This window comes from Salmo salar, chromosome ssa01 (assembly GCF_905237065.1).
Source record: "Salmo salar chromosome ssa01, Ssal_v3.1, whole genome shotgun sequence".
Taxonomy (NCBI): Eukaryota; Metazoa; Chordata; class Actinopteri; order Salmoniformes; family Salmonidae; genus Salmo; species Salmo salar.
The window spans coordinates 151,740,016-151,760,639 of NC_059442.1; the positions used below are offsets into that span (position 1 = coordinate 151,740,016).

Sequence of the window (20,624 nt, forward strand, 5' to 3'; positions counted from 1 at the left end):
TCGACATTCTCACATTTCTTTTAGACTAACATTTTCAACAGTGGACATTTGTATAACCCTTACAGTCTGTCTCTCCGACATTTGCAACATTGTTTCATTATTCAAATTCGAACTCCAACTGTCCCATAGTAATGAACGTTTAGGAGGCGTGCAGCGTTTCTCAGCCAGTCGAAATCATGAATCAGCTGGCATCATTTTTATGGATATATACAAAGAAATGTCATTTGAAAAAAGGTCAAACGAAACGAAGTGCAGCTTGTTTGCAGTCTTTCCAGTTTCTGCTTGAAGTTAGCTGTGTTGTTGGCTAGCTCTTCTGAACAACTGTGTCCTAACGAGAGAGCACATTTTCTGTGCGAGGCGAAATCGTGCCTCATTAGCTCATGTTTATGGATGTCTCCAAATAAATGTCACTAGAAAACAGCTTAAACAAATGCAGCTAACGTTACTGTTGTTATTCTGTCTATGTTTGACGTGACTGCGAGTTAGCCGTACTTGGCTAGCTAGCAAGCAAGGGAAAAGAACGTTTCCAGCCAGTATGGCAATGTAACATTTAGAACGAACTACTGGGTCACGACCATAGATACAGAACAAAAAGACAACGACAGTCATGTCTCCGGCAACCGAACCAATAGAACGAAGAACCTGCCGGCTTGGGTAGCAAACCCTAGATTTGCTTCGGGACTATCTTGTGGAAGGATGAAATATTATGAATAAATTAATGAGACTATGTCAATCATTATTTGAATATATTGGTAAACAGTTGTATAAAAGTGATAATGCACTCGAAGCCGGTGTTTGGAAGATATATTGGCACGAGTGTTAGCCAATAACACCGGCTTCGAGTGCATTATCACTTTTATACAACGGGCATATCACTTACGTAGCCTACACTCTAGCTCCCCCTAGCTGCATTACTGTGTGAAAAGTGAGTCCAGTCTGTAAGGCCAGAATTCTAATTGATCTTTTTCTTGTCAAATCACACAAACAAATGCCAAATAAATCAACTTTTTTTTTTAAACAGGTTTTTTAAAGTCAAACGTGTTTATTCCTGCCAAATCACAATGATAGATGGAAGTAGAGTTGTTGAATGAAGAATGTTTGCAGTAACATTGACATCATGAAATAAAATACATATTTTCCAAAATGTTTTATTAGATTGGAGAACACATTGGGAGGGATCTGAGACCATTCCCCAATACAGAATCAGATCCTTGACATTCTGAGCTTATCAAAGATCCACCACCATATTTTACAGTAGAGGATGGATAAACATTTACAGAATGGTTAACTGGAGGGTTTTGTGTATACACCACCGGTCAAAAGTTTGGGGTCACTTAGAATGTTATTTACAATGTCATTAATGTAATTTACAACATTAACAATGTCTACACTGTATTTCTGATCAATTTGATGTTATTTTAATGGACAAAAATGTTTGCTTTTCTTTCAAAAACAACTAAGTGACCCCAAACTTTTGACCGGTAGTATATATATATACATTTTTTTTTTTTCTAGTCCAGGGGAGAGTCATGTAATTGATGAAATGTCAATATTTTCAGCGTTTTCGAATGAGTTGCTTAATTGGCTATAGATTGACGTGTGCCCGATGCTGCCCCTCAACTCTGATTCTCTGCTGGGTGCGGAATATCAAGTGTGCTTACAGGCTATTTAGTGTGGTTCAATCAAATTATCCATAGCCTATAGAATACAAAGTGCATGCTGGGAGAAGCATAGAGCAAAGTTATATTTCTAAGATGGCTGCTGGGATGGTGTAAATAAAACTGGGTTGCATAACACACTGCAATGGATATTCCAACCCCGGCCTGCTCTGCTCATCCAAAACGTTAGTGTGCTGCCTAACCAATGGCTGTGCTGGACTACGGTAGCAGTTCAGGAGAGTCAATGGCTTATTCAGATTTTTATTTATTTATTAGGCCTAGTCTAGAAAATGCAGTCTTGCGCACAGACTAGCCTATAGCCTATGTTCTGAGCCTATAGCTTGCTACTGCTATAATAGATTTGATTAAAAACAATATTTTTCTTGCCAATGATGTATTTATCAGAGTTATTGATCTCACAATAAGCCAGATTTCAGTAATTTACTTTGTGGTGCTGAAACTTGAAGCAGCAGCTGCGGCACAATCAATGGGAAATGGACAGCTCATGGTGCTGAAAGTAAGCAAATCAGAGTAGGAATAATTCATTTCAAGAGGGCTTGGTGTTGGAGCCTATTTCTTCCTATCTATTTTTGAAGAAAAATAAAAACTGATGTGATCTATAACAGTGCTATGGTCCGCAATGCTCTCTGCTAGAAACAAGCTGTATGGGGACAGTTTCATTGCAAACAAGACACACTGATTTGGCATTAAAGAAATATGATATCCAACAAATGTAAACGCCTGGAGTATTCTAAATGGCATTGGTACTTGGATTGGAACTGGTGCTATTGTCAGATGACATGAACATAGAGCTCTTTGGCCACACACACACACCCACCCACCCACCAGTGGTGGGTCTGGCATCTGCATATGCAGAAAATAACCCCATACCTACTGTAAAATGTGGTGGTGGATCTTTGATGTTATGGGGATATTTGGTTTCCAATGGTCCTGGGGCCCTTGTTAAGGTCAACGGCATGATGGACTTTACCCAGTACCAGGACATTTTAGCCCAAAACCTGGTTGCCTCTGCCAGGAGGCTGAAACTTAGCTGCAACTGGATCTTCCAGCAAGACAATAGCCCCAAGCACACATCAAATTCTACAAAGAAATGGTTAATTGACCACAAAAATATATATATATAAAAAAATGTAAAATAAATCGACATTTTGCAATAGCCAGCTCTGTCTCCGAACTTGAACCCCATTGAACCTGTGGTTTGAATTGAAGAGGGCAGTCCATGAGCACAGACTGAAGAATATCAATAATCTGGAAAGATTCTGTATGGAGGAATGGTCTAACATCCCTCTCAAAGTGTTCTCCAATCTCATAAAACATTATAGAAAAAGGCTGTGCCGTTATCCTCACAAAGGTGCCGGAGTATTGAAAAGAGGGGTGCCAATAATTTTGACCCCATCTTATTGAGAAAAACAAAATCTTTCATTGAGCAGTTGTATTAGTATAAAATCATATCATTTAAAAAAATTTGGGAGCATACATTATAGCTCAGTAATTGTATTATTTATTTTATACAGTCTTTTTTGCTCATCTTTATCAAGTGTGCCAATACTTTCAGTCATGACTGTATGTGTGTGTAGTCACTCACTCATCCCCGTCACGCCGGCTGGTGCGTGTGTATGTAATAATGTAATCTTTCAACTTTATCTTCAATTCTCTGTTCTGCTCCGACCAATCAGTGCTCTTCATTTGCTGTTTTTGATTGAGTCAGGCTTGTCGTCTGAGGGAAACAAATCCATATTGAGGATATTGAGGCAGACCAATCAGTGCACTCACACATGATCAACATTTTACTGTTTATCTAACCGTTAACCTACAACGTCTCACCTTGTCGACCATTTCCTGCATTTTGTGGATGAGGGCGAACATGTGACCAGCATCCTCTTTCAGTTTCTTCTCATAGGATGAGCTTCGAAGTTCCGCCTTCTCCAGCCTGCTGTTAAGACCCTCCTCCTGGCCATGAGTGACAGCCGCAGCATCCACTGAGAAAAAATAAGCGAGGGACAGTGAAGAAAGAGGAACAGAGAGGGGGAAGAGGCATAAAAAAAATGGTTAGCCAATAGAAGTCTATGAAATTAACAAGATATACAAGAGTCTACCAAAATATGTGTAAGCGTGTGAGAGAGAGAGAAAAAAAATAGAGACAAGCGTGTGTAGTACCCAGTGCGTCCTGTAGAGTGGCGATGCGTAGCTCCAGGGCTTTCCGTGTTCTGTCTGCTGCTTCCAGGGCCTGTAGCAGGCTGGGGATGTTTACCACACTGCCCTTGTAGGAGACCACCTCAGCCCCCACAGCTGCAGCTGGCCCCCTGGATCCCCCAGACTTCCGGCCACAAGCCTTCTCCTTCTTTGGAGCTCCACGAAACAACCCACGGTTACCTGAATACAAAGAGAGACTTAATGTGAGTGTGTGTCGGTACTCACCCCTGCCCTCTCACTCAGACACACAGATAATCAGAAAAATACTGAACGTGTGTGTGTCTAACCTTCCATGCTGATATCAGGTTCTGTGTGTTCCGTCTCCTCCCAGCGAGAGGCTAGCATCCTGTATGGACATTGCCCCTCCACACACACCTTATTCAACAACACCTGGACTTGGGTGGGTGTGAGCCACAGCCCTAGTGACAGTAAGATGTTGTGAAGGTCTGCTTGTCTGAGGCTGCCAGTGAGCTGTCTGTCAAAGAACACACAGGCCAACAACACCCTACGAGACAGCACCTAGAGAGAGGGAGAAAGACAGCCAGAGGGAGAGCGAGAGAGTTAGTAAGGGGAGAGAGAGGAGAAACCATGAAGCATAGCCACGGGAAGATGTTAGGGGGGAGATGCCCCTTTTTAATAAAGCATTGCATGCATCTATAAATCGCATCTGCGTAGTGGCATACAGTTGAGCAGAGGCATTTTTGGAATTTCCACACATGGAGATTTTTTTAGCAGGGTCCAGATTTTCGGGGGCCTTTTATAAACGCATTTCATGCAATTCTACGTCATTTACATGACAGAAGACACTGACAAACTGAAATCAATTAAAAAAAATTGCCCTGGCCAATGAGAAGACACAGATTGTACAATATTAGGAGGATATACAGTGCCTTTGGAAAGTTCCGGCCCCTTGACTTTTCCCACATTTTGTTAAGTTACAGCCTTTTTCTAAAATGGATTCAATAAAACAATGTCCTCAGTAATCTACACACAATAGCCCATAATAACAAAGTGAAAACAGGTTATCAATTTGAGCAAATTTATAAAAAATAAAACAGAAATACCTTATTTACATAAGTATTCAGACCCTTTGCTATGAGACTCAAAATTGAGCTCAGGTGCATCCTGTTTCCATTGATCATCATTGAGATGTTTCTACAACTTGGAGTCCACCTGTGGTAAATTAAATTGATTGGACATGATTTGGAAAGGCCCACACCTGTCTATATAAAGGTCCCACAGTTGACAGAGCATGTCAGAGCAAAAACATAGCCATGAGGTCGAAGGAATTGTCCGTAGAGCTCTGAGACAGGATTGTGTCGAGGCACAGATCTGGGGAAGGGTACCAAAACATTTCTGCAGCATTGAAGGTCCCCAAGAACACAGTGGCCTCCATCATTCTTACATGGAAGATGTTTGGAACAACCAACTCTTCCTAGAGCTGGCCGCCCGGCCAAACTGAGCTCTAGAGTTCCTTTGTTGAGATGGGAGTCTTCCAGAAGGACAACCATCTCTGCAGCACTCCACCAATCAGGTCTTTATGGTAGAGTGGCCAGACGGAAGCCACTCCTCAGTAAAAGGCACATGACAGTCCGTTTGGAGTTTGCCAAGAGGCACCCAAAGACTCTCAGACCATGAGAAACAAGATTCTCTGGTCTGATGAGACCAAGAATGAACTCTTTGGCCTGAATGCCAAGTGTCACGTCTGGAGGAAACAACATGGTACCATCCCTACGGTGAAGCATGGTGTTGGCAGCATCATGCTGTGGGAATGTTTTTCAGCTGTAGGGACTAGGAGACTAGTCAGGATCAAGGGAAAGATGAACGGAGCAAAGTACAGAGAGATCCTTGACGAAAACCTGCTCCAGAGCGCTCAGGACCTCAGACTGGGGAGAAGGTTCACCTTCAACAGGACAACGACCCTAAGCACACAGCCAAGACAACGCAGGAGTGGCATTGGGACAAGTCTCTGAATGTCCTTGAGTGGCCAGGAAGAGCCCGGACTTAAACCCCATCGAACAGCTCTGGAGAGACCTGGAAATTGCTGTGCAGCGACGCTCCCCATCCAACCTGACAGGAATTGAGAGAATCTTCAGAGAAGAACGGGAGAAACTTCCCAAATACAGGTGTGCCAAGCTTGTAGCGTCATACCCAAGAAGACTCAAGGCTGTAATTGCTGCCAAAGCTGCTTCAAAGTACTGAGTAAAGAGTCTGAATACTTATGTAAATGTGATGTATGCTAATTTATTACAAATAAAAAACATTTCCAAAAACCTGTTTTTGCTTTGTCATTATGGGGTAATGTGTTGAGGGGGGATGACGATTTTATAAATTTTTGAATAAGGCTGTAATCTAACAAAATTTGGAAAAAAATCAAGGGGTCTGAATACTTTCTGAAGGCACTGTATATATATTTATTATAGGCTAAAGGGCTATTAAATAACCTTTCCAGTGGCACTGAAGATGAAGCCTATGCTAGTCACTGGGGATAAGCTACTTTGAAAAACAGTGCTGTTTGCTCCTAATTGGGAGTTGAGAAATATTGTTTTAGGTTCTACAGACAGATTAGGCATTTGCATTCCAAACTGTACGTTTGTCCCGTGATTGTCTTTTTAAATATGCGAAAGGCAAACTGACCACCGCAACCAAGTTTACAAATACATTCCATAGATGGCAGTTGTCAGTACAGGCAGCCATTATTAATGTACCCATGAGTTTAACAGTCAAAGTGCCAGGGTTAGAGGTTCCAAACCCTTCTATGGTTGATATGTCTATGGCCACAAAGGAACAAGCGGTTCTATATTATGCTCACGTGCTGCCCACATTGCAGCCTTACCGACTCTACACAGAATGTACAAAACATTAAAAACAAACACTTGCTCTCCCATGATAGACTGACCAGATGAATCCAGGTGAAATCTATGATCCCTTATTGATGCCTTATTAAATCCACTTCAAATCAGAGTAGATGAAGGGGAGGAGACAGGTTAAAGAAGGATTTTTAAGCATTGAGACAATTGAGACATGGATTGTGTATGTGTGCCATTCAGAGGTTCAACGGGCAAGACGTGCCTTTGAACAGGGTATATGGTAGGTGCCAGGTGCACCTGTGTGTATCAAGAATGGTCCACCATCCAAAGGACACCCAGCCAACTTGACACAACTGGGAAGCATTGGAGTCAACATGAATTTTCTGAGGGGGGTGCAACTCAATATCAGGAAGGTGTTCCTAATGTTTGGTATACTCAGTGTGTACTTGTGATCAAACTTAATCCACAGCTATTCTTTAGAAGCTATTGATCCTCTGTGGCTAAATGATGCTCTCTGGTGTAGTATTTTGAATGATTTTATTTATGTCTGTTCAGACAGGAGTAACATTTTTGGCAAAATGATTTATAGGGTGCTGCAGCACCCCTACTTCCCATGGCGATTCTATGAAGCATAGTAACTTCTAGGGGGCCCTAGTATTTACAGTGTATGTGGGCCTTACATTGTGCTTTAAGAGGCCGTCTGAATTCTCACTAGTAATTCCCTCCTCTCCCAACATCTCTGGAAAAAAAATAAGGAAAAAAAGAAAGCAATTTTAGTACACACACAACAGCTTCTGGCATTTAACTTCCCCCAACCCAGTATTTTCAGATCTTCATACCGCTTTCTCCCTCTGTTTCTTTCTCATCTATCTCTTCTCCATCGTCATCAGTCTCCTCCGCTGCTCTCCCTCTGCTCTCTCCTCTTTCCTGAAATCTTTTACTCCTCTCATCCCGTATTCTCTGCCTTTTGTCCTTCTTTATCTGTTCATCCTCCTGAAAAAGAGATTGGAGAATGTAAGCAGGACTAAATCAGGTGTAGAGACGAAAACAGGTAACATGTTTATTTTTGTGTGTGTGTACCGTGGGTGTGGGTGTAGGCGTTAGAGAGCCGAGACAGCGGTAGAGCAGTAGACCAAAGTCCCTCTGAAGCATCTCACAAAACAACTCTGCCAGCAAGCCCACCTTAGAGAGAGAGAGAAAGAGAGAGAGAGAGGGGTACGTATAATAATTTATGTTGTATCATGACAACTAACCTACTCCAAAGCAGAGTAGTACAGTATATCTCAGTGTAGTATATGGGAGTACTTTACCTCAAAGGCCTCCTTGGTTGTGGAGGTGTGGGGCTCCAGGAGAGAGGAGAGGGGGACGGGGCAGAGGGCTAGCCCAGGACGAGGCCTTGCAACCAGGCATGGAGCAGCAGGGAGAGGGGCCCCTTCCTCCTGATAGAAAAAAGAGACACAAACACGCACAAGGCAGCTTTAGAATGGCTGTGAGTTGTGACTTGCCTGATGACTCATATTGAACGTAATTCCGCTGCTGTAATCGATCGCTACATACATTCAGTCTGAGACTGCCATCCTAGAAGTCGTTTGCAGTGACGTTTAGTACAGCAGCCCTCACTTTGACAAGTCATCAGAGACTGGATCGTCTAACCAATCAGAGTATCAAAGCCAATGACTATTTCCGAAACGCTGCTTTACCCACGAGTGATGTGGATGGGTAGCCAGGCAAAGATGTGACTACTACAGGATATGTATCGAACTCTCACCTCACACCATGGCCACACACACACACTCACCTCCTGAGTCCTGAGTGTGCTCCAGTCGTCCTCTGTAGGTACGATCCGCCAGACATCAGGTAACAAAAACACCACTGTCTCCAGCTTCCCCTCACAAACATAGCTCAGCTCAGCCATCTTATACCTGAGAGAGAGAAGGAGTTGTTCATCCCATTGTAAATGGAGTGCCACACAGTGTTGAAAAGGGGAAAACAAAACATGCATTTGATTGGCTGGTTTACTACCTGGCTGTGTGAGAGTCAAGAGTGTGTGAGCATAAAGATGTGCTTGTGTGATCATGAACATGCAACTGTGTATACTGACCACTGGGAGCAGCCGCTGAGGTCCAGTCCACTCTGTTCCCTCACACAGCGCAGGGCTGTCCTCAGCAGTGCCCGAGGGTCCTTCAGTGGACTGGGACCGCCGCCATCTGTCTCAAGACACCACGGACCTCCCAGGGCCCGAAACTCACCCCCTACCTCCCCCAACAGGAACTGACAGAGGGGAGAGAGATCATATACAGTTGAAGTCGGAAGTTTACATACACCTTAGCCAAAGACATTTAAACTCAGTTTTTCACAATTCCTGACATTTAATCCAAGTAAAAATTCCTGTTATAGGTCAGCTAGGATCACCACTTTATTTTAAGAATGTCAAATGTCAGAATAATAGTAGAGAGAATGATTTATTTCAGCTTTTATTTCTTTCATCACATTCCCAGTGGGTCAGAAGTTTACATACACTCAATTACTATTTGGTAACATTGCCTTTAAATTGTTTAACTTGGCTCAAACATTTCAGGTAGCCTTCCACAAGCTTCCCACAATAACTTGGGTGAATTCTGGCCCATTCCTCCTGACAGAGCTGGTGTAACAGTCAGGTTTGTAGGCCTCCTTGCTCACACACACTTTTTCAGTTCTGCCCATACATTTTCTATGGGATTGAGGTCAGGGCTTTGTGATGGCCACTCTAATACCTTGACTTTGTTGTCCTTAAGCCATTTTGCCACAACTTTGGAACTATGCTTGGGGTCATTGTCCATTTGGAAGACCCATTTGCGACCAAGCTTTAACTTCCTGACTGATGTCTTGAGATGTTGCTTCAATATATGCACATAATTTTCCTCCCTCATGATCTCATCTATTTTGTGAAGTGCACCAGTCCCTCCTGCAGCAGAGCACCCCCACAACATGATGCTGCCACCCCCGGGCTTCATGGTTGGGATGGTGTTCTTCGGCTTGCAAGCCTCCCCCCTTTTTCCTCCAAACATAACGATGGTCATTATGGCCAAACAGTTCTATTTCATCAGACCAGAGGACATTTCTCCAAAAAGTACAATCTTTGTCCCCATGTGCAGTTGCAAACCGTAGTCTGGCTTTTTTTAAATGGAGGTTTTGGAGCAGTGGCTTCTTCCTTGCTGAGCGGCCTTTCAGGTTATGTCGATATAGGACTCGTTTTTACTGTGGATATAGATACTTTTGTACCCGTTTCGTCCAGCATCTTCACAAGGTTCTTTGCTGTTGTTCTGGGATTGATTTTCACTTTTCGCAACAAAGAGTGTTCTGTCTCCTAGAGATGAACATGTCTGTTTGTACAGATGAACGTGGTACCTTCAGGCGTTTGGAAATTGCTCCCAAGGATGAACCAGACTTGTGGAGGTCTACAATTTTTTTGGCAGATTTTTTTTCATTTTCCCATGATGTCAAGCAAAGAGGCACTGAGTTTGAAGGTAGGCCTTGAAATACATCCACAGGTACACCTCCAATTGACTCAAATTATGTCAATTAGCCTATCAGAAGCTTCTAAAGCCATGACATAATTTTCAGGCATTTTCCAAGCTGTTTAACCTGTTGGGGCTAGGGGGCAGTATTTGCACGGCCGGATAAAAAACGTACCCAATTTAAACTGGTTACTACTCTTGCCCAGAAACGAGAATATGCATATAATTAGTAGATTTGGATAGAAAACACTCGGAAGTTTCTAAAACTGTTTGAATGGTGTCTGTGAGTATAACAGAACTCATATGGCTGGCCAAAACCTGAGAAGATTCCATACAGGAAGTGCCCTGTCTAACAATTTGTTGTCCTTCAGTTGCATCTCTATCGAAAATACAGCATCTCTGCTGTAACGTGACATTTTCTAAGGCTTCCATTGGCTCTCAGAAGGCGCCAGAAAGTGTAAGGGGGTGTCTGCAGTCTCTGGGCGAAGTACAGCAGCTCTGTTTGTGAGTGGTCTTCTGATCCCTCCTGTCTCAGCCTCCAGTATTTATGCTGCAGTAGTTTATGTGTCGGGGGGCTAGGGTCAGTCTGTTACATCTGGAGTATTTCTCTTGTCTTATCCGGTGTCCTGTGTGTATTTAAATATGCTCCCTCTAATTCTCTCTTTCTCTCTTTCTGTCTTTCTCTCGGAGGACCTGAGCCCTAGGACCATGCCTCAGGACTACCTGGTATGATGACTCCTTGCTGTCCCCAGTCCACCTGGCCGTGCTGCTGCTCCAGTTTCAACTGTTCTGCCTGCGGCTATGGAACCCTGACCTGTTCACCGGACGTGCTTGTTGCACCCTCGACAACTACTATGATTATTATTATTTGACCATGCTGGTCATTTATGAACATTTTAACATTTTAACATTTTGACCATGTTCTGTTATAATATCCACCCTGCACAGCCAGAAGAGGACTGGCCACCCCTCATAGCCTGGTTCCTCTCTAGGTTTCTTCCTAGGTTTTTGGCCTTTCTAGGGAGTTTTTCCTAGGGAGTTTTTCCTAGCCACCGTGCTTCTTTCACATGCTTTGCTTGCTGTTTGGGGTTTTAGGCTGGGTTTCTGTACAGCACTTTGAGAATATCAGCTGATGTACGAAGGGCTATATAAAAATAAATTTGATTTGATTTGGTCAGCCTGGGAACAGTGAGACTGAGAAGCGCGTTCATGAGAATTCTAAAATTTTCTCTTTCAGCCTTTGAATGAATACAACGTCGCCCGGTTGGAATATTATCGCTATATTCCGAGAAAAATGATTTTAAACAGCGTTTGACATGCTTCGAAGTACGGTAATGGAAAATTTTTGTCACGAAATGCGCATCACCCTTCGGATAGTGACCTGAACGCACGAACAAAACGGAGGTATTTTAATATAACTATGCATTATTTGGAACCAAAACAACATTTGTTGTTGAAGTAGAAGTCCTGGGAGTGCATTCTGACGAAGAACAGCAAAGGTAATCCAATTTTTCTTATAGTAAATCTGAGTTTGGTGAGGGCCAAACTTGGTGGGTGTCAAATTAGCTAGCCGTGATGGCCGGGCTATGTACTCAGAATATTGCAAAAATTTCCATTCGCCGAAAAGCTATTTTAAAATCCGACACCGCGATTGCATAAAGGAGTTCTGTATCTATAATTCTTAAAATAATTGTTATGTATTTGGTGAACGTTAATCATGAGTAATTTAGTAAATTCACCGGAAGTTTGAGGTGGGTATGCTAGTTCTGAACATCACATGCTAATGTAAAAAGCTGTTTTTTGATATAAATATGAACTTGATTGAACAAAACATGCATGTATTGTATAACATAATGTCCTAGGAGTGTCATCTGATGAAGATCAAAGGTTAGTGCTGCATTTAGCTGTAGTTTTTGTGACATATACCGTAATTTCCGGACTATTAAGCGCACCTGAATATAAGCCGCACCCACTGAATTTAAAAAAATATATTATTTTGAACATAAATAAGCCGCACATGTCTATAAGCCGCAGGTGCCTACCGGTACATTGAAACAAATGAACTTTATACAGGCTTTAACGAAACACGGCTTGTAACAAAAAATAACAAATTAGCAGTAAGCTCTTATCAACTCTATGCGAAGGAGATGTGTTGCGCTGCGTGAGGCACATGGTGGACACACCAGTTTTTTTTTTTTATCCACGCCTCTACTTAAAAAAAGTCCATTCCTCACGCTGCCGTTTCCAACGTCTTATCGACTCATTAAGACCAAGCTCCCGTGCAGCAGCTCTATTTCCTTTTCCAACAGCCAGATCAATCGCCTTCAACTTGAAAGCTGCATCATATGCATTTCTCCATGTCTTTGCCATGATGAGGGTGACAAAATGACTACCATAATCAGAATGATGGGAAGTTTGAGAGCGCTCGATTTAATCTAAACAGTAAACAAAAAAGTTGTTTGACCGTAACCCGTTCGGCAATTTCATTGGTCTAATGAAAGCTTCATGCCGCCAAAAAACTTAGCACGTCACAGAATGTTTTTTGGGAAAAAATAAAAATTTAAGCGGGAAAAATCCATATATCAGCCACATCATTGTTTAAGCCGCGAGGTTCAAAGCCTGGGAAAAAAGTTGCGGCTTATAGTCCGGAATTTACGGTATGCTTGGTTTGAAAATGGCTGTGTGATTATTTTTGGCAGGGTACTCTCCTGACATAATCTAATGATTTGCTTTCGCTGTAAAGCCTTTTTGAAATCGGACAATGTGGTTAGATTAACGAGAGTCAAGCGTCCCACCTCGCCCAGGGAGGTTAAAGGTACAGTCAACTTAGTGTATGTAAACTTCTGACCCACTGGAATTGTGATAGTGAATTAATCTGTCTGTAAACAATTGTTGGAAAAATGACTTGTGTCATGCACAAAGTAGATGTCCTAACTGACTTGCCAAAACTATAGTTTGTTAACAAGAAATTTGTGGAGTGGTTGAAAAACGAGTTTTAATGACTCCAACCTAAGCGTATGTAAACTTCCGACTTCAACTGTACTTATTATGTAATTATGATTTGACCAAAGTTGAGGTGTATAGTGGGCTGTACCCAGTCACAAAGTAACCGTCCTCACCTTGATGAGAGAGGCAGGGTGCACAGCACCCTCCTGCTGGTCTTTCAGGTCCTGCAGCCCACAGCACTGTCTGTACAGCTCCTCTGAACTGGCCATGGACAACAGCAGCACCTGTGTGACACACACACCATTTAGGGGTTCCCCAGTGGCGCAGCGGTCTTAAGCATTGCATCTCAGTGCTAGAGGCGTCACTACAGACACCCTGGTTCGAAACCAGGCTGTATCACAATCGGCCGTGATTGGGAGACCCATAGGGTGGCGCACAATTGGCCCAGCGTGATCCGGGTTACGGTTTGGCCGCTGTAGGCCATCATTGTAAATAAGAATTTGTTCTTAACCGACTTGCCTAGTTAAATAAAAAGGTTACATTTTTTTAAATATATACACTACCCGTCAAATGTTATAGAACACCTTCTCATTCAAGGGTTTTTCTTTATTTTTACTATTTTCTACATCGTAGAATAATAGTGAAGACATCAAAACTATGAATTAACACATATGGAATCATGTAGTAACCAAAAATATTGTTCAACAATTCAATATATATATTTTATATTTGAGATCCTTCAAATAGCCACGCTTTGCCTTGATGACAGCTTCGCACACTCTTGGCATTCTCTCAACCAGCTTCACTTGGAATGCTTTTCCAACAGTCACATATATATGCTGAGCACTTGTTGGCTGCTTTTCCTTCATTGACTCTGCGGTCCAACTCATATCGCAAACCATCTCAATTTGGTTGAGGTTGGGGGATTGTGGAGGCCAGGTCATCTGATGCAGCACTCCATCACTCTCCTTCGTGGTAAAATAGCACTTACAGCCTGGAGGTGTTGTGTCATTGTCCTGTTGAAAAACAAACGATACTGGGACTAATCCCAAAACTAGATGGGATGGCGTATCACTGCAGAATACTGTGGTAGCCATGCTAGTTAAGTGTGCCATGAATTATAAATAAATCAGAGACAGTGTCACCAGCAAAGTACCCCCACACCATCACACCTCCTCCATGCTTTATGGTGGGTAATACACTTGTGGAGATCATCTGTTCACAAATACCGCGTCTCCAATTTGGACTCCAGACCAAAGGACAAATTTCCACCGGTCTAATGTCCATTGTTCGTGTTTCTTGGCCCAAACACGTCTCTTCTTCTTATTGGTGTCCTTTAGTAGTGGTTTCTTTACAGCAATTCGACCATGAAGGTCTGATTCACACAGTCTCCTCTGAACAGTTGATGTTGAGATGTGTCTGTTACTTGAACTCTGTGAAGCATTTATTCCGGCTGCAATTTCTGAGGCTGTTAACTTTAATGAACTTATTCTCTGCAGCAGATGTAACTCTGGGTCTTCCTTTCCTGTGGCAGTCCCCATTAGAGCCAGTTTCATCATAATGCTTGATGGTTTTTGCGACTGCACCTGAAGAAACTTTCAAAAAGTTCTTTACATTTTCGGTATTGACTGACCTTCATGTCTTAAAGTAATGATTGAATGTCATTTCTCTTTGCTTATTTGAGCTGTTCTTGCCATCTTAAAAGACTTGGTCTTTTACCAAATAGGGATATCTTCTGTATACCCCCGCCCCCCCTTTGGGTTACTACATGATTCCATGTGTGTTATTTCATAGTTTTGAAGTCTTCACTATTATTCTACAATGTAGAAAATTGTAAAAATAAAGAGAAACCCTTGAATGAGTAGGTGTTCTATAACATTTGACAGGTAGTGTATATAATAAAATCCAGTGGGCAAACAAGACACACAGGTGGTGAATGGGAAGGTAGAGTCAGTGTTTGTTTGGTGTGCTTTACCTTTACAGTGCACTCTGCGCCCTCTCTCTCAGTGTGTGTGTGTTGGTCAGGCTCGACGGGGCCTATATGGTAAAGGCAGGGCTGCGGGAGGGGGAAGGGGAGGGGCTGGGCGGGAGGAAAGCTGTCAATCCAACTGATTGACAGGTGGCAGACGGATGGGGGGAGAGGGAGATGGGGGTAACGACGCTGTAGCTCTAGACTGTCACAGGACACACTGGGGGAGACAAAGGGGTGGAGATTAATCGATTACCAAAGTTAGATTCTTTGATTGACTGATTGCGTAAATGAATAAATTACAAGTGGACTCACCAATCCCTGGGGAAGCAAGAGAAGAGGGCGGAACTCTGAACTGGGGTAGGGGAGGTCTTTTTGGGGTGAGCTCCCTTATCCTCCTCCTCCTTCCACCTCCTCCTCTTCTGGTCACAACCCCTCACTCCACTGTCCTCCCTGACACACACAAAATAATATAATATTGACAGACAATTGCTTTTCCTCGGGGATGAACAGAGACAGAACACACACAGACACTCACCGGCGGTCTCCTCGTCTCCCTGCCTCAGCAGGTCTCTTCCTGATGCCTCTGCCCCAGCCCTCAAACTGACCCCCCCATGATGGAGTCTGCAGCAACCCCGCTGAAAGTGAGAGAGAAAAAATACAAAAAATAAACAAACACTATTCCCTGTATAGTTCACGTCTTCTGTGGCTGTATATGGCCTTTCTGTGCCCCTAGGACCTAGGTGGATCAAAATGGACCCGTGGTGGATCAAAAAGGACCTAGGTGGATCAAAATGGACCCGTGGTGGATCAAAATGGACCCGTGGTGGATCAAAATGGACCTAGGTGGATCCAAAAGGACCTAGGTGGATCCAAAAGGACCTAGGTGGATCCAAAAGGACCTAGGTGGATCCAAAAGGACCTAGGTGGATCAAAAAGGACCTAGGTGGATCAAAAAGGACCTAGGTGGATCAAAAGGACCTAGGTGGATCAAAAGGACCTAGGTGGAGCAAAAGTAATGCACTATATGGAGAGAAGGGTGTGATTTGGGACAGGTTCACTCACGCTTGGCCACAGTGTGAAGGATGCTGGGGATGAGAGGAGGGATCTTGGGAGATTTGAGGAGAGGCTGCGGCTTGCTACCCAGAATGCCCGGTTTCTGTGCGTGTGCAGGCATCATGGAGGGCAGGAGAGGACGAGGAAACTTTGCCGTCTGAGAAGAGATGGAAGAAGAGGATAGAGTCTACCTTTTCCTTATTCAACCCTCTTGTCTGACACACTATTGGTTAACATAACAACCACTCAGGTGAAATATGAAATTCTACAAAATCACTGTCTGGTTCTTCTACAGTAATCTACATTACCTACAGATACTCTACCTGTGTGTCTTTGGTCAGGCTCTGTACTCTACCTGTGTGTGTTCTGTGAGGGTCTGTACTCTCTGGGCGCTCCAGCTGTGTGATTGAGACAGATCCAGGACAGCCTTCACCAGCACCCTCTCCCCCAGCGCCGGAACTCTCCCCTTCACCACACTGACACACACAGAGTTAACACAGTACACCAGTTGAATGACCTCATAGAATTGAATAATTTAGTAAATGAAGACTGATATTTTAGCTATATTGCTTACACCTATCCAAGCTTCTCAAATTGACATATGTGCATAATAGGGGGTTAGGGGTCCATTGGAGAATAACTACTGGAACTTAGTATTAGTCCTTTGTACCTCTTCTGAAAACGCACTTCCTGGTCCACCATCCCATAATGCTCCTGGAGCTGTGTCACGACCCCAGTGAAGACACGTTGCTTCATCTGAGAGCAAACACAAACACATAATTATAGACACATCACACACACACACACACACACACACACACACACACACACGTTTGTCTTACTTGGCTATCCATGTATCTGCTCAGTATCACTCCTTAGCTGGATCAGTCTGGACCTACTTCTTTCTGGAACAGACCTGACACACGAGCATAGAAATATAATTATTCTAGTTATGTTTCACTATATTGGATCACTCCAATATATTGGTATCACTCTGTGGTGGAGGGATACATCCGAGGTGAGGATTTACAGATTTACTCCCGTGTACACCTGTGTCATGGCTGGGGTCCGCCCCTATATATAGACACACGTTCTCTTTCATTTTCTCGGCAGACGTCCATATGGTTTGAGGTAAACTTTCTCTAGTTCGCTTGGTAAGTGTAATATCTTGCGTGGAAGTATACTCACTGGCTGTTTGCAGCCTGGAGCAGTTGGCCACACGGCCAGCCCCTCTTGAGTGCTCCACCTGCTGCGCGTGGTTGATCTGTATCTTCCGCCCGTGGTTTGTCATACTTGTGTTTCGTTAGCGTTACACTACGACTTCGTGTGCATCCATTAGTATGGTGGCTCGTTGCCACAAACTGTAATTTACCGAACACAACTTGCCCACAAGCTTGTTCAATGTGTGTGTTGTGAATTGGTTCTCTGCTAATTATCCTGCAAGGTTTTTCCTTGTTCTTTCCCCTGCAGAGTGTAAGAGTATTGTGGTGGGCTTCCACTACGTTGAGACATTAACTTTGAAGTTCCTTAACGAAGTTACTCCATGATATAGTGCTGTTTTTACTGCTTGGATATTAAAAAGGTAATATTGCTGTAAAAATAAAAAATAAAACACACAAATCAAATCCATTACCTGTTTTTTTGTCTGCCTGTTTTTCCCACAGGGGTCTTCCCCGGTTTTTGCAGAGGTACTGGGTAATTTATCCCTCTCCGGGTTCCTATTCCTCTAAGTGGGTCACGACATAAGCCCTCCCAGGGCGTCAGATCCCTGCTCCGTGGCCTTGTTGGCTTGGCTGAGCTTATGGCTTCCCTTTGAGACAGATGTGATGGTGGCTTACCCCATGGGGCTCTGCATACCTTGTGTATGCACTGCCTGCATTTGAGCCACACGGAGAGGGCGGTGGAACGCCCTACTGGATCCCTGTTTTGTGAGGTGTTCTCAGAACGCCTGCGCCTGGCACGATTGGAGGCCATGCGCGAGTGGGTCGGCCAACCTTGGGCTCAGGCTGGGGATGAGCTCCCTCCCTCAGGAGTGGTGCGCAGCGAGCTGTTAATCCCTCTACTGGGCCCAGTACCCCTCCCAGGAAGCCTGGCCGAAGCCACCTCAGGCCTCTCTACTGGGCCCTTCTGCTGCCAGTCCAAAGCAGAGGCTCTCTCATTGGATCATGGACAAGATTACGACAGCATACCGCCTGGCTGACAGGCCAGTGCTGGGATCTGTGGTGGCACATTAAACACGAGGTGTGGCTGCGTCCTGGGCACTACTGAGAGGAGTGCCCTTCACTGATATCTGTGCTGCCGCCAGCTGGTCTTCCTCTTGCACCTTGACTAGGTACTATCAGGTAAATGTGGCACCTCCCTCTGCGGTTGGTTCAGCTGGCCTGGGCGTCGCCTCCCCTTCCAGGGACTGTGCCGGGACCCCTCTTCCACAACGACGACCCCTTTGCCACTCGCTGGCCAGGTCCCTCTAGCACTAATCTGGTACGGGTATACCAATATATTGGAGTGATCCAATATAGTGAAACATAAAAGGTTACATATGTAACCACGGTTATGTGAGCTATATGGATCACTCCAATCCTCTACGGTGCTAGAGGCGCCTCAAAAATGATGTAGAGAACGTGTGTCGCGGCCATGTGGTCTATATATAGGGGCGGACCCCAGCCATGACACAGGTGTACACCGGAGTCAATCTGTAAATCCTCACCTCAGATGTATCCCTCCGCCGCGGAGTGATACATACAGCTCACATAACCGTGGTTTACATAGGTAATCTTTGTTCTTTTTGCACATGACAACCACTCAATTAGCCCACTTCTGATTCTCCCCCTTTCTCTGTGAAGTTCACTTTCCCTATAACCACTGGGTCACTAGTTCAAACTTCACTTGAGCTGTTCCCCCTCAATCACTACATTGAAATAACAAATCTACAGCATGCATGTAGTATCTGCCTACCTATCCATGCTCACGAATATGTCATGTTGCTGAGATTAAGCAAAAGCCCATAAATGGCTAGACTTATTGCTTGGTTGGCAGGAAAGCTGCAAGAGGGTCTTTAGCCCAGGAAGGATAGAGGGTCGACAGACCTTTTATGGTGTGAAGTACATACTAAAGCAAAAAAAAGACTCCTCTTATAATCAACTGGACCCAATGTTCAGATCAAGGGAATATTAAAAATAATTATATTGAACCCCGATGGTTGACGCCATGGTGAATAACCTAGTTAGTTAGCTAGCTAAAAATCATTGCAAATCCTTTAGCTGTATGATCTGTGCATCATTGACCGGAGCATAAGAACCTGGGCTAGCTAGCTAACTGACTAGATGAATGAACACATTCATCGAACGTTGAAGATCCTGGCTACTACAAAAAATGTTAGCTAGTTACAGTACTGGTAGCTAGAATTTAGATTATTTGTAACTACGGCCACCAAACGGTCACTTTGGACACAGCGATCTAGCTAGATATACGTTTGTAGTTATGAATTCGATTTCGAAAAAATAGCAAATTAGGTAGCTAGCTAGCAACAGTACTCACTCCGACACAAACTCTCCTTGCAATCCTCCTCTGGCAAAACGTTAGTGCTTTTTATGTTTTGAAGTGGAGCAGTCGCTACAAGGGGTGTAATAATTACGCAGATTATGTTGCAAAAAGTTTCATAAAAGGAAGAAAACGTAACGAAACGGGGAGGCACCTACGGCTAATGATTAGAACACTGATGTGCGGAGCCAGAGAGGAAGAGGCGAAGCGAGGGACAACTGGGACAACAATCTATATTCTTCAGCAGGTGGCGTTGTTCGTTTCTTTCGCTCACCAAGTGACGCATTTTTGAATGGAGGTCAATGAGAGAGTGCCGAAACTGGTCAACAAAAAATGTAATGGCTTATTTGCTACGTGTGGCTTATTTGATCGAATATAAGTTTCGTAATGCTTAGGTTGTTACGAGTGTACTGATATAAGTAGGACACGTGAAATCCCGGCAACTTTGAGAAAAATACATTAATCGTTGGAAACATACTTTATATCTGCCCTCTCATTGGCCAGAATGGTCCCACCTGATCTTGCCTCCTCCCGACTGCCTTCCATCTTTGAATTCATTTATTTTCAACATTAGAGCGGCCAGTTGAGTATCTGGCCAATATAATGGATCATCTGTGGTTGACTACATTAAAATGGTGGAAGCCCTCAATGGCGCTGCTCATGCTAAAACGTTATTTTGGGCCCTAGAGGCCTCTATCACCAAATATTTGTTATAACTAACCCATTGTTCCACTTGTGCTATTATTGGGTTTGTTTGACAGTGCAGGCCACTGCCTACTGACGGATCTCCAAATAACCTTGCATCATAAATAACTACCCATTATTATTTGTAGGTCAGTCAGTAATAAATTACCCATGATACATTACGGTTTTGATCCTCTCGAACACGGCCCTCCTCTATGAACATTTTCTACGCGTCACTGTGTTCACGTGA

The 20,624-nt window shown here is 43.7% G+C and overlaps 1 protein-coding gene across 2 annotated transcripts; it reads right to left on the reverse strand.

Annotated features, from left to right (window-relative positions):
- Nucleotides 1-1,022: 1,022 nt before the first annotated feature.
- ccar2 (cell cycle and apoptosis regulator 2) lies at nt 1,023-20,582 on the reverse strand. Of its 2 annotated transcripts, none has more exons than XM_014138931.2 (19): nt 20,544-20,582; nt 16,993-17,066; nt 16,821-16,906; nt 16,506-16,626; nt 16,160-16,307; nt 15,633-15,732; nt 15,410-15,547; nt 15,101-15,314; nt 13,299-13,409; nt 8,784-8,953; nt 8,481-8,604; nt 7,993-8,121; nt 7,763-7,864; nt 7,522-7,675; nt 7,363-7,421; nt 4,160-4,391; nt 3,837-4,052; nt 3,504-3,658; nt 1,023-3,396 (listed from the first exon to the last, which is right to left on the reverse strand). In XM_014138931.2, exons 2-19 carry the CDS (start codon nt 17,002-17,004, stop codon nt 3,352-3,354), a joined length of 2,316 nt encoding a protein of 771 aa, XP_013994406.2. In that variant the 5' UTR covers nt 17,005-17,066; nt 20,544-20,582; the 3' UTR covers nt 1,023-3,351. The 2 variants fall into 2 exon arrangements, with proteins under 2 accessions (XP_013994406.2, XP_013994398.2); XM_014138923.2 differs by lacking the exon at nt 20,544-20,582 and adding an exon at nt 19,688-20,332.
- Between the last annotated feature and the right edge of the window lie 42 nt (nt 20,583-20,624).

Coding starts and splice junctions, on each gene's coding strand:
- ccar2 (XM_014138931.2), bottom strand. Junction 8,122..8,480: donor GCACACTCAGGACTCAGGAG/GTGAGTGTGTGT, acceptor TTTTTCTATCAG/GAGGAAGGGGCCCCTCTCCC. Junction 3,397..3,503: donor TGCAGGAAATGGTCGACAAG/GTGAGACGTTGT, acceptor TGTTTCCCTCAG/ACGACAAGCCTGACTCAATC.